The sequence below is a fragment of the Tupaia chinensis genome, unplaced genomic scaffold, assembly GCF_000334495.1.
Source record: "Tupaia chinensis unplaced genomic scaffold, TupChi_1.0 Scaffold000377_5, whole genome shotgun sequence".
Lineage (NCBI taxonomy): Eukaryota > Metazoa > Chordata > Mammalia > Scandentia > Tupaiidae > Tupaia > Tupaia belangeri.
The window spans coordinates 716331-730247 of record NW_006159879.1 but is presented as its reverse complement, the minus strand read 5'-3'; the positions used below and the strand labels follow the sequence as shown (position 1 = coordinate 730247).

General features: G+C 56.6%; 2 protein-coding genes across 3 annotated transcripts in view; both read left to right on the top strand.

Moving 5' to 3' along the window:
- Positions 1-677: 677 nt before the first annotated feature.
- Positions 678-5348, top strand: RPS7 (ribosomal protein S7; the record flags this gene model as incomplete). The annotated part of the gene is given in 4 exon segments (XM_014589770.1): positions 678-821; positions 1503-1567; positions 4595-4745; positions 5240-5348. Coding segments are annotated over 4 exon segments (438 nt in total), but the record flags the coding sequence as incomplete, so codon positions are not given.
- Positions 5349-11156: 5808 nt separating this feature from the next.
- COLEC11 (collectin subfamily member 11) overlaps positions 11157-13917 on the top strand; it is a 26593-nt gene continuing 23832 nt past the window's right edge. Inside the window, exon 1 of one of the 2 annotated variants that reach the window (XM_027773827.1) lies at positions 11157-11304. In XM_027773827.1, the coding sequence (XP_027629628.1) occupies positions 11268-11304 (37 nt within the window). In that variant the 5' untranslated portion in view covers positions 11157-11267. The remainder of the gene's footprint in view (positions 11305-13917) is intronic. The other variant, XM_006153522.3, reaches the window with a different exon arrangement.

The window sequence follows — 13917 nt, the reverse complement described above, 5'->3', positions numbered from 1 at the left end:
GGGGAGGCCCCTGGGGGGCGCCGGGGCCGGACAGGGCTGGGCTGCAGGGCGGTCCGGCGGGGCGCAGGCAGCGGGAGGCCACGTGCCTGCGCGTTTGTTCCAGTCAGGCGCCCGCTGCCAGGGTGGGGACGCCTCTGCGCTCTGGGAGGTGAGAGTAGGCCTGGAGGTAGCGTGCTGCCGGTGCCCTGGCCCTGGGAGACAGAGGGGAAGGCTCCCGAGGGTGCCCTTGCTGCCTGGAGGTGAGACCGACTGCAGGGCCTCCTGCATCTGAAGAAGGTGCGCGAGCCGCGCAGCTGCCAGCGACAGGTACTTGGGTAGACGGTCTAGGGCCTGAATTAGTGTCTCCTCACTGGAATTTGGCAGAGCTCTACGGAGAGGACAGCCAGCCTCCGTTTCAGGTTGCAGGCTAGTTACAAGTTTATTTCTTGGAGAAGGACGTTAGCCACACACACACGTGGTTGTCAGCAAGCTCACAAGTGTGAGCGTGTCTGACCTGTGAGGCATGGCACTGGCGGTGCAGCTGTGCGGTGGCTGTGCAAATCTCATTGACACGGGTTTTGGAAGGAGCCAGGAATCTGGACGTCTTCGATGGTGAAGCTCGTGTGCACGTTGGGTGAGATCTTGGTTGTACTCGAGTGGAAGGATGAGGTTATGAACTTACAGTTTTCTTTCTTTAGGAAATTGAAGTTGGTGGTGGTCGGAAAGCGATCATTATCTTTGTTCCTGTCCCTCAACTGAAGTCCTTCCAGAAGATCCAAGTGCGGCTCGTCCGGGAGCTGGAGAAGAAGTTCAGTGGGAAGCATGTGGTCTTTATTGCTCAGGTATCTGCTCCTGGCATGCTGTGGATTTTGATAAAATGACGTGCTGGCAGTGACGTGCTGGCACGCAGTGTCATGGATGGTAGTGTTTACACTCGTCGTTGGGGGGCGAAGGGTTGGGGAAGCTGGTCAGTGACTGGGTGCCGAGGCTCTGGGCTGCTGCGGTGGTTCTGCTTTTACAGCTCCATGGTGGGCGGATTGCTGCGGGGGTACAGGCTAAGCAGCTGGGGTTGCTGCTGAGCAGAGGTTTTCCTGCCGGTGAGAGCCCGGGGCCAAGGCTCGTGCTGTACGGGCGGATCAGGGGCAGCTCAGAAGTGGGGAGAGGGAGGAGAGGGTCACTGTACTCTGGGGGAACCGGTGAGTAGCCAGGAAGGGTTTTTGAACTTGTGACCTGACCCGAAGTGGGTAGTAGGTCCTACTGTGTGTGTAGACCCGTGACGTTAGGGAGGGTTCTGTAGAACCATTACAGTAGTAGCCATGGGTTCTGAGCAGATCACTGGAAAGTCAGAGAGTAGCTCCATAGGAGGCTTCCCAGTGAATTCTCGGGTCTAGATTGTTTTGCTCTCTTGGATTTTGAACTTACTCTGATGCTTCATTAAAGCACTTTGACAGTTAATATCTTTTGTCAACTGAAGGCCCTTTTTAATTTTTTGCATTTGTTTCATGACACTTTCTACCTTGCAGAGGAGAATTCTGCCTAAGCCAACTCGAAAAAGCCGAACGAAAAATAAGCAAAAGCGTCCCAGGAGGTGAGTATATTAACGGCACCAAAAATGTGCGAACCACGCTTGTCACTGTCCGTTCAGGTTGTGTGAGGTCCTCGGGAACGAACGTCATTTTGGATGTAAAAGCTGCCGGTAGGTTCATGTACCTACTATTTGAAAGGAATTCTAACCTGTTTCCTGGCTTTAAGTTTTAAGTAAAGTTCCTGGGTATTTCTTTGATTTATTAAAGCTAAAACTGCTTTTCTTGAAATTAAAAACATATTTAAAAAGTACCTTTTAATGATTATAGTAAGCTTTATAGCATCAGCTAGGAATGACCTTAGAGTATTTTCATTCTACTCAAGGTTTCACACCTAAAGGCAGACGTGTATTCACAGATACGTACATACCAGCTGAACTTGCTATTGAAAGTGAATCAATAAAATGGGGAAGGAATGGAAAACAACCATAGATACCTACGATAGCGTGGGAGGAGGGTGGGAAAGGGAGAGGGTGAGAAATGGGGTATTGTGTATACACACACGCGGGAAATGACAGTAACACGTATGATTAAGCCACTGTGCAGTGTATTCTGGATGGGAAATCACATTTTATATGCTGTGACAATGCTCAGGGAATGAAAGTAAGTTAATTTAAAATGTTTCAGAAGAAAAATGACAGTGCACTTGAAACTAGATTCTAGCTTTGTCCATAGTATAAGTTTAAGGCATTTTGTGAATCAATAAAATGTGGGGGAAAAGCATAAAACACCAAAAGCAGGGAAATGCATCCTGACTGCCCTGGTGGCCCAATGGGGGTACCGTTTGTTCTCTTTGGGTGTTGGTGAGCCTTGGGATGGGTCTGGGTGTGGCCACCTGGGCAGTGATAGCGGGAAGCAGGAGGTGACGGGCCTCGCTTAGTGTGCTGGGGCAGAGGGCGAGACGTTCCCGCAGCCATGGGGCCGCGGTGTGGGCTGTCACCTGTGGGTTAGAGGTTAAATCGAGCTGGTCCCTCAGGCTGTGCGGACATCACGGTCACGGGCCTGCGGCTGAGGTGCTGTGGGAACAATGGAACTGGTGGGCTTGGAGGTTGGTTGTCTGGCAGAAACTGGTACACAAGCTTGGCTTTTGAGCTAGGCCTCTGTGTCATGTTACAGCTGCGATCGGTGCTTTATTGCCGTGGATTTGGTTACTGGCAGACCCTTTCCTAGGGACCAGGGTTTTTCCTGCTCTGGAGGATATGTGCCCCTCCAGGGAGAGGGAGGGAGGAAGTACCCCTGGGTGGGGAGTGGTCACACTGCAGTCTCTTCTCCATTTCTCCATCCTGCTGGGATTTGGGGCGAGCAGGCACACGGCCCTTCATGTTTTGTGAGCCACTGGGGCTGGGATTAGAACTGCGTGGTTCGCCACGTTAAGGGATCTGGTTCCCTTAACCACTAGGCCTCGGGGCCGGCCCTAGGGATCGTTTGAGAAGTAATATTTTAGTTGCCCTTTCAACTACTCATGGCAACAGCTGTGAAAGAACTGACTTGTGGCCCCGGCTTCTGGGTGAGGAACCTACCGAGGCTTGGCACACTGGCCCATGGCAGCGGTACGGGCAGTGTGAATTCGCTGGAAGCAGGTGACGGGCCTCGCCTAGTGTTGGGCGCCTTGCTGGGGCTGGTCTTGGTGTAGGAGGAAGGAGCACAGCTCAGGCCGAGAAGGCGGGGCTGGGTCTTCCACAGCAGGAAGGGTTGCTTAGTCCCTTGGCCCCTTTACGGACAGCTGGGGTGCTAAGAGTTGGCGGTTTGTCGTTAGGGTGCTGCCTGAAGGAGGGCATGTGGTCTCGTCCTGAGACCCGCCTTAGGAACTTGTGCCGTACAGCCCTGTGCTCGCACCCTGCTCAGCCCCTGCTTCCCACACCTTGGCTTCGGTCCTCTGTTGCCCAAGCTTGTTTCTGACCCTTCTCACCTTGTGGACCCTCTCACCGTCACTGGGACCGGTCTGCCCTCCCTGTCTGGTTTCCCGCTTTCACCCTGACTTCCTTTCTCTGTAGAAGAGGGCTTCAACCCAGGTCAGATGCTCAGACGTGTATGCGTATGGGCTACAGCGGGGTTTCAGTGGCTACTTTTCTTCTGAAAACAGAGCATGCCAGTCCCTGTGGTTTGTGATTATTCAAGTCACATTGACATTGCTCCCTCTGTTCAGAGTTTGGGTTGGAACCTGATTCCAGCAATAGCTGCTCTTCTATTCTCATTTATCGTCAAAGGAATTAGTGAAGTTGGTGGTTGGCCGTCTCCCGGTGGGAGCTGCAGGCACTGCGCTCCGCAAGGTGGTGACAGCTCGCTGCATGACCACGGACAGTAGAGCTTGGCAGTCAGGGTGAGAGCCCTGTCAGTGACGAGCAGGAGGTGGACTCCTGAGTAACTCCTGGCAGCTCTGGGGTGTAAGGAACCCCAAAGATTGGGAGTCCCTGGAACCTTCTCTTGCCAGGCAGCCGCTGGGCAGGTTGTGGCCCTCGTGGTAGTCTGGGTAGTGGGGTTCTGCTGGCAGTTTGGGCAGTGGGGCAGAACATCAGGAACGTGGGTGAGGAGCCGTCCTAGACCTGGTGGGAGGACGGTGTCTTTTGACGGAGTGTTGCCTGGATTGATCCTGGAGAACAAGCGATGTGGGTGTTCTGGGGTCCAAGCAGACCTTTCGAATGGTCTCTGGTAGGTAAGCCACAGTCAGACTGGTGTCTTAAAATTCTCTGGCAGCATGGCAGGGTGGGGGGCTGGAAATGAACAAAATAAGAGGTTACTGCAGTTACTGAGTTGAGTCAGACGCATGAAAATAAAGGTGTTCGCACGTTGCTAATCCCCTGCTCCCAGAGGTAACAGTCCTGGGTTGGACTGTCATGGTGGAGTCCAGCCCTCCGCCAGGATATCACATTAAAATGGACTAACTTGGAAACAGTAAGCTACCTGGTAGCCCGTCCAGTAAGCGTGTTGAAAAGTGAGAGCCACTTGGGTTTGGAGAGCCTGGAACCGGGGCCCTCTGAGGTTCCTTGGCGGGCAGGTGTTGGCCAGGCTGCTCATGTGGTCGTCACCCTCAGCCGCACCCTGACCGCCGTGCACGACGCCATCCTGGAGGACCTGGTCTTCCCCAGTGAGATCGTGGGCAAGAGGATCCGCGTGAAACTGGATGGCAGCCGGCTCATCAAGGTCCACCTGGACAAAGCCCAGCAGAACAACGTGGAGCACAAGGTAGGGGCCTGCGGGCGCGGGTGGCCGTGCACTCCCCTGCCCTGAGGCCGCCACAGCCCTGGGCCCCCTCCCTCAGCCCCTGCCCTCTTACTGTGTGTCCAGTTTGGGGTCGGGAGGTCCCGTTTTGTTAAGTCGGACCCCCGAAATCCTTGTACCGGTAAGTTCTTAGGGGACGTGGAGAGTGGAGCCACCCTGGATGGCCGTGGGCATCGTGTGGGATGGTGGCATGTCGGGGGCAGAGTCGCCTTCTCGGTTACTAAGTCAGTGTGGGTGCCATGGGCCCCTGGCAGTCTTGTCCGGGTTACGCAAAGGAGCACAGCAGGTGGGCTGGGGGTCCTGCCCCACTCGCAGGGCTGCTCTGGGCAGGGCCGTGCATCTCTATCCCTGGGGACCTGCTTGCTGGGGAAAAACCGCACCAGGGCATGGTCCCACAATCTCGAGGTTTTAGGGTGAGTGTTTAACACTTTGGTGATAAATCATTTCTTTCCTTGTAGGTCGAAACTTTCTCTGGTGTCTATAAGAAGCTCACGGGCAAGGACGTTAACTTTGAGTTCCCAGAGTTTCAGTTGTGAGAAAATGACTGAATAAAGTACCCTCACGGTAGTCTGTGTGTGTGTCCCTGCGTCCGGGGAGGGGCGTCTGCCAGTCCTGGGAGCTGTGAGGTGCACACACAGTGAGCCCTGTCCCGGCGCTGTGGGTGGGGTGTGTGGCCAAGTCAGCAGATGGGCACTCATGTGTCCGGGCCTGAAAGTACACGGGTACTTGAAGGTTGCTGTAGGGTGTGTGCACCCGCTGGAGAGGCGGGAACTCATCCCCCGGAGGGATGGCCACCTGCAGTGTACACTGCCCGGTGTGTGTGTCATGCTGTTGGTTCTGGGGCTCGACCTGTAGTTGTCACGGTGGGGTCCAGCTGCCTTAATTAGCACACCACCTGTGGGTTCCATGGGTACTTTTTTATTGTAGTTTACAAAAGGGATAAATTGGAGCCAGTGGGTGGTGCTGTGGTTCAGTTGGACTCCTACATGGCTGACTGGGTTCAAGTCTCAGACCTGGCAGCTTGCTTTCTCACTTTGTCTTTCTGTCTCTGGTCAAATGAAAATAATAACAAATGGAATTAAATAAATCTTTTAAAAAGCGATACACTTTCCTGTCACTCCTGTCTCAGTGCAGTAGGGAGCCCTCTACCTGCGGGTGGTGGGTGCTGGAGCACCCCTGGGCTTGGCTCATCTGCTGCACTGTGATTCCCTGGAATCGTCTTGTGCACACACCCGGACTGGGCTTTAAGGGGGTTGTTGGGAGTTAAGTACAGTTCATGGGTTTTCTGCCACAGGGTAGGGACCCTTGCCAGAGCGAGCGTGAGCACCTCTCGGGGGGTGACCATGCCACCATCCGTTGGGATCCTGGGTGCACACACAGCCTGTGTGTTTCAAGCTGCTGAGCGGAGGGCTCTGCTGTCAGCCCTGTGGGACCCAGCACATTCGCCCCTCGCCCCACCACAGTCCTGGTGAGATGTCACCCCCAACGTGCAGGAGTCCTGGTGCTTGCTTAGTCTGAGCTCCCAGGCAGGGACAGCCCTGCGCTGGGTCGGATTCACCACACAGGTGCCCTACGAGCTTAGCCTTCCCTGGGGTGGCTGCTGCAGCCTCAGCTCTCCCTTCACGCAGGCCAGTCCGCTGCTCTCGGCGCTCAGGTTGCGTGGCAGTTGAGGGTACAGGAAGTGCAGGGTGAGGGCGGGTGTTCATGCCTCAGGGACTGCTGGCTCACTGCACCGAACACAGCATGAGTCCGAGGCTTTCCAGGGACTGATTTCCCTGGATCAGCATCCTCAGCTGTGCTTGGCAACTTGACTGAAATGGCAGTGCCTGGTTCCCACACCATCCTGTCAATCGGAACTGGCGGTCGATTGTTTTTAGATGGTCTTGTCGGGACCCTTCTGCCTCAGGCTCTCAGTAGCTGTGACCACAGGTGTCCACCCCAGCACCCGACTTCCAGCAGTCTTTAAACTTAAAGGGCTCATGTGTGTGCTGAAGATAAAGAAAGAGCACCCCAGAGGGAATGGCCGCTGTGCAACCCCCACTGCATCCCTATCCAGGTTTTGGGCATGCATGCATGTGCGTCTGGTGTGTTCTCAAGTGTCTAGGCCCAGGACTCGAACTGAGCAGTCGGCCATGTGGGATCCAGGCTGCCTTCACCGTCATTCCACTGGCTGGCCCAGCCGTCAGTTTGGAGACGTCCTCCAGAGGGCTGGTGCAGGCACAGGCTGAGGGCCTCAGAGCTGGTTTCCTAGCCATGTCGGGTATGGGTCACGGCACACGGGCCCCTGGCACATGGCAGCTGTGACCAGTGCCGTTGCTATGCTCTGGGCCATCTGTCCAATGTCTCGTGTGAGTAGGCCGAGAGGACACGGGGAGGGTGGCGTGGCAGGCCCTGCAGTGGGGCGGCGTACGTGGTGCTGTTCATTTCCCGGAAACGGAGCCTCCAAGGCTGTGGAGGCAGAGAGGGGCCGTGGTTCACGAACGCAGGGACAAGCAGCCCAGAGATGCGGACGCGCACTCTGGCCTGGGAAAGTCCCATCTGGCCATCCATCCGGATGCCTCCTATCGTCGGGAAATGTAAATACCAACTGGGAGGCTTGCCAGGTCTCGCCCGGCCCGAGAGTGGATCTGCACACGAGATGTCAGTGCTAGCGAGGCAGAAGGCTTCCCTGGGGCCTGGGGCCCTGGGGCCTCAACGTCGGTGCTGTGAAGGAAAAGCCGAAGGGGGCGGGGAGACAGGGAAGCCGGCGCTCTCCGTGGACCTGGCCTAACCTGGCCCGACCTGGGCTGACCTGGCCCTTGCCCCGGGGTGCAGGTTTAGGTGTGATGTGTAACCTCGTCCTGTGCAGCCGGGCAGCACAGTCTGTACGCATGTGCACGCCCCATGTTCCAGGGCCAGGCTGTGGGCAGAGACCGCCGGGCCACCTCCCCTGTGTCGCAGAAGAAATAAACTTTAAAAAAAGTCTGATGTACAATTTTTTTGGACATAGGTAAGTTAAATGTTCACTTTCATTTTTGTAATTGAGATTAATTCTCAGGTCATTGATACTTTCTTGGTTTTTTTTTTTTTTTGGCCAGAGGGTGTGTAGTCACTGGAAGGGAGTGGGGAGATGAAAAGTGAGAAAACGCCCCCGTGAGGGATAGGCACCCCACAGTCCTTTTCCCTGTCTCCGTCCTGTTGGGATTTTGGATACACACACCCCTGACATATCTCAAGCCACTGGATCTGGGACTCCACCCACACCGTCAGCCACGTGTTCAGCTGCCTCAACCACAATGCCGTAGGCTGGCCCTGTTGGCACCAAAAGAAGCGCTTGCATTTGAAGAGCACAGGCGGACAGATGGAAAACCCGCATCAGCTGTGACAGGACGGCGGTGCCCTGGGTGGAGGTCTGGTTTGCAGACAGGCCCCAGGTGGGCTCTGCCGACTTGGGCCAAAGCGGGCCTCACAGGCCCTATTGGTGGGCGTGGGCCCAGCCTCTGGTCTTGAGCTCTGTGACCGGGCGATAGCACCTTGCTCTGCAGTGTAGTGGTGAGCCTAAACTAGAGCGAGTGTGGACAGCCCTGGCTGGAGCCTGGGCTCTGGACATGTTCAGTCCCCACTCCCATTGCCTTGCGCAGGGCAGAGGGTTGCTGCTGGGCGACAGGGCGTGGAAGCGCCTGGCTGGAGGTCGGGCACCCTCCTGTTATGGGGCAGGTTTATCATGAGGTCAGTCAAGATGCGGCTGGAGGGGCCTTTGCTGCACCCCGGCTCAGGTGTCTCAAATTAGGCAAAGCAGAGCCTTGGCTGCAGACTGCGAGGAGTGCTCTGTCACGGTCCTCCATCTGTCAGGATGGGGAGGCCTCTGCGGCTCCCGGACGTGTGGGCTGGACCCCGCTGTCTGCACGGCAGGGTGTTCAGCCGGTCCTTTGCCTCTCCACCCCGAGCTAGGACAGCCTGCGATAACTAGACATCTCTGCAGAACCTGAGGAGGGGAGCGGGCTGATGTCTGGCCTGGCCACCTTCTTTGGGTCTGGTTGGCCTGTAAAGTGTTCAGGTGAGCACCTACCTGGAGGAGGTCGTCTGCAACGGGTCCGTGGTGCAACCAGTCCAAAGACTAAACTGCAAAATGCAGAAAGCCCAAACGCGAAGCACCGTGACACATACCCTTGTAGACGAGCCTTGAGAGGTCTTCCCCAGGTGAGCACCATTTGACAACTCCAACTTTACCGGTAACGCCGTGTGAAGCAGAAGTAAGCTTCTTAGGAAGCGACCAGTAATAATTTAAAAATTCATATAACCATGCACAAGAAAATAGTGAATTGTCTTCTGTTCATGGGGGGAGGCAGTAAGGGAAGACAGTCCAAAACTACGGAAGGAGGAGGGCCGGCAGGCAGCTGTTGGCAGGTGAGCTGTAGAGCAGGCTTGCAGGTAAGGAGCCGCCCGCGACTGGCTCCCTGGGCAGTGCTGCGCCCCGGAGCCTCACAGGGTCCTCCCACTCCCTCAGCCCTGCAGGCTCTGTCCCGGGCTCGGTTCCTGCACTCTCCTCGCAAGGGTGTGTCACCTGCAGGGAGTGACTTGGGGTGGCTCGTCCACTGCAGGATCCCTGGGATGTGTTCCTGGGTGCCTGTGCCTCGTGCCTCCTCGTCCTGGGGCCCACGCACCTCTGATGTTGCCGCTCACGGGACTCCGCCTGGGACACTGCGGGTGAAGCCATCGGGAGCACCTGCACGGTCGAGCCGAGCACAGATGTCTGCAGCTGCAGGGCCGGCACCCCAACCACCTCTCCAGCCCGGCCTGTGTCTCGAGTCTGCCAGCGCTGGCATTCCCGGTGCTGTTTCAGCCCTGTCCAGGCAGGTGGTGTGTGTCAGGATAATTCCAGCCCCACTCAGAGTGGTGTCTCCCTCTTCTCTCGGCTGGAAGAGATGGTGTAGAGTTGTGGTTAATTTTTCTTTAAATGTTTGGCAATCTCTTTCCAGGAGGTTTTTTGTTTTGTTTTGTTTTTAAGAGAAATTTTTGCTATAGGGAGTGTGCTTGCTGGACAGAGACAGAGCCACAGAAAGCAAGAAGTTACCCCCGAGGGGATGGCCGTACCACAGTCTCTTCTCTATTCTCCTCTTGGGATCTTGGACATGCATGCACATGTGTCCTGTGTGAGTTCTGAGCCTCCGGATCCAGGACTTGAACTGCGGTCAGCCATGTGAGAGTCCAGCGACATAACCACTAAGCCATCTTTTGGTCCTTTTCTGGGAGTTCTTAAATTGCGAATTCGATTTCCTTCATTGTTACATGGTTCTTAAATTACCTGCTGTGTTTTAGGTGCGTTGTGGCTGTGTTTTTCTAGGAGGTGGTCAGTTTAGTTTCTTTAGACTCAGGATTCAAGAATCATTCCTTTTTATGGTTTGTGTGATATTTGTCAGTTTTTACATTTTTGATCTATCATAATTTTTCAGTTTAAATAAATATTCACTTTCTCTTTTTTTTTTTTTGAAGAAGTTTTTGCTATAGGGCACGTGCGCTCACCAGACAGAGAGAGACAGAGAGACAGAAAGCGAGAAATCACCCCCCCAGGGGGGATGGTCATGCCGCAGTCCCTTCTCCATTCTCCTCTTGGGATCTTGGGCATGCACATGTGCCTGGCGTGAGTTTTAAGCCACCGGGTCTGGGATATGAACCGCTGTTGACTACATGGGAGTCTAGCAATATAGCCATTATGCTAACTGCTCGTCCCTAAATGTTCACTTTTAAACCTAACTTTTTATGATCATAAACTTATATCTACCTTTTTAAAAAGTTTATCTTCTTCCAGGAAAGAGACAGACAGACAGGCACCCCGCACGGGATCCCAGCACTGTCCCCAGCCCCTCCGCCCCAGCCTCAGCCTGCCCAGATCACAGGCACCCAGCGTACAGGGAGGCCCCGGGACGGGAAGCAAGGATCTCCCACAGGGCAGGTCGTGCCAGCCCATGCCACGGTCTGGCCTGTGCCCCACCCTCTGGCGTATAACCCAGGCCGCGGGGCCTGCATCCCCTGCCGAAGGCTTGTTTCTAGCACATATTGTCTTCACCGCGGCAGAAAGGGTGGGCGCAGGTCGGCGCCCCGTGCCTGAGTCTGCACCAGCACTGGCCAAGCCCCCGCCTTCTGGAGGGAAGTTCCACGTGGATACCCGTGAAAGCGGCCCTGCTAGCTGTGTGGTCAGGAGATTGCATCCTTCTTTATGCCACTCTGAATTTCCATAGTACTCATTTATTTATTATTATTTTTTTCCAAAGGAAAAAAGGAGAAAACTATGGAAGCAGAAAAAGTCAGAATTGGGCATCTGGTCGGAGAGTCAGCACCTCCCCGAGGGTCCCGGGTCCCTGCACCCCACCCACCCTGCAGGCGTCCAGGGGATTTCAAACAGGAAGCTGTCCAGATAACGCTCGCTGTCCGACGCAGCGGCCGGGCCAGGCTCCCTCTGTAAACAGCAGCTGTGGAGGCCCGGCGCAGTGTGCTCACGGGCCTGCGATGGGCAGGACGCCCCCGTCGCGTAGCGCGCACTCAGGTAGGGGACACAGGGACATCGTGGCCCCAGGCGGGACTCGAGGTTAGCCTGTGCTGGACGCTGAGCTAGGACCGCCAGAGGCCAGCAGGGCTGGAGGCAGGAGTGGCTGGGGGCAGGCGGGCTTGGGTCTTCCCTGCAGAGGACAGGCCCTCCCCAGGTGGGAGCATCTTGGTGGCTGGGTGGGGAACTCCATGGTGCCTGTTGGTGACCCAGACTGGGGTCAGGGCTGCTGGGTGATCGAGTTGCATCTCTTGGGGGCCTTGCAGTGCATAGAAGCTGAGCTGGAGGGTGCAGCAGCCCCCCTCCCAGCCTCTGTGTACCTGACCGGAAGCCTGCTCTGTGGTCCCAGCGGTGACATGGGCTGAGGCGCATCTCGGGCTTGTGGACGGCATCAGCCACTGGACTTGGTGCCCAGGGCTCAGTGGAGGCTCAGCAATGCCAACCTGGGGCCAAGGGTAAGGAGGGACCTGGGAGGCGTCGATCAAGTTCAAATGGGGTCTCCCAATACTGAGCAAGGTCGTCTTGTCTCCAAAGATTGGAAAGAGAATCTGCCGGGGCGGCCCCTCCTGCCCTCACACCGTGACTCAGCAGCCGGTGGCTTGCTAGGCCCTGGCACCATGGTGCTCTCCATTCCGATGGCAAAGTCGTGGGTGCCGCCTATGTAGACCTGGATTGTCAATCTGATAGAAACGCTTTGCTGTGTAGACACGTGGCACCCAAACTTTAACAGCTGCTCAATTTCACCTGCAATTTCGATAAACACGTGCTAGTCCGAGAGCAGACCAGGGATTTGCTCAGCCCTAGGGAGGGCAGGGGTCTCCTCCTGCACTGGCAGTGGAAGGCACACGGCCCTGCTTGAGCCACTTGGGAAGGACTTGTCTCTCAGGAAGCAGGTGGGCAGTGTGGGTCGCTTGCCAGTAAACGAGCTCCCCAAAGCTGCAGGGAGGGTTCTCGTAGACTGCAATGTCTGCGGTGCTGGCCCCACCACCCCTGCTACAATGAGACTGTAGAATTGTGTGTTCTTTGGCAACCTAAGTCACCTTTTTCCTCATGGTCTATTTCATTCTTAGAACGCATTTCTTCTCTAATCCCTTTTCCTGCTTGCAAAGCTGGCCTCCACTGATGGGAGGGCCCTGGCTGGGAGATAAGCTGTACTTTAAGAGCGCCCTGGGTGGGGGGCTGTGGCTTTTCTGTTTATGAAACTGAATTCCTCTTCTAAGATGCAACCAGAGAACAAGAGGTCTGGCAGAGGGCTGATCAGCGGCCTTGCAGGCTTGCCTGTGCTGGCCTGGCGAGCCTCCCGGTGCCCACCTGCTCTGGGCCCTGCGGTCACGACCTGGAGGCCCTGGGCCTGGGTAGAGAGTGCTGGAAGAGCCTGTGCAGCCACACCTGGCCTGGCCGCCTTCTCGGTGGGACCAGGAGCGGCCTCCCTGCTAGAGGGTTTAGCGACATTGGGGTCTGCCTCTGGAGTGTTTGCTAGCAAGGCAGGAGTGCAGCAAGGCCAGCCTGTGTTTTCTCGGTCTGTTTTTTCCTGCTCGCTCCCAAACCTTCTCTGCACGGTGAGGTTCTCCGAGCACCTGCCGTCCTGCAGCTTCTGGGCATTTGGATGGGGCGTGGGCGAGCTGGGAATTAACCTGTGGCCCGGACTTCCCCCTGCTCTCCCTAGCACGCAGGGCAGTGGGAACAGCCTGGCCTCCACCAGGGCGGGGCCAGGACCCAGGTGTCTGCCGGCTGGCACGTGGCCTGGCTCACAGGCTTTCCTTCTGGGACTTGGGAGTTTTCAAGTGTCTCCCTTGAGCCGTGGCCAGACACAGGGCCAGAGGTGATTGGCCTTTCAGCCCCGCGGGCTTGCACGGAGGACCCCGAGCTGTCATGGCTGCCCCCACATTCCAGGCGAGCCTGCCCCCCAGGCCCACCCCTGCCCAGAGCCTTCAGGTAGCCCCTCCCTCTGCAGGTGCACGCTTAGCGTGGTGTCATGGCACAGCGTCCCCGCCTTTTCTCTGTCCCCACAGGGGACTTTGTCTGGCTGGGACAGTCTCACTGTTGGGTTGCAGGTTCCGTCTCAGGGGCAGCATGTCCACTATGGTGTCCTGGCCTGGCCACACCCTCCCGCGAGGACATTGGAAGCCAGTGTAGTGGGTGGTTCAGCTTAGTGTGGGCATTCACAGGGCTGAGACAGGCTCTCTGCAGACCGGGGTCATGAGGCCTGAGGACACGAGGGACCTAGGCCTTTGGGGACGTCCGTCCTTAACCATTCTCCCAGCTTTTGAACGAGGATGTGGACAAAGCGCCATCCCAGGCCGTGACACGGGAGTCCGCGGCCCAGATGGCCTTTCCCTGGCTGCTAGTGTGACCTTCGCTTTGGGCCATGAGGGCTAACTGGCCCGGAGAGGATGGTGGAAAATCCAGGCACCTTGACCTCTGAGCCTTTGCCAACGAACCATGCTCTGCCCACCCAGCTGGACTGCCACCTCGCTGCCACAGAGAGCTCACGGGGTCTCCGTTGCTCCGTCGTCGCCACCCCGTGCCGTTTCTCAGTCCTGGCCGCTCTGCTTCCAGGGCCTGACCCCCAAGTGTCCTCGTGCGTGCCCACGTGGCAGCCAGCGCTGTCCC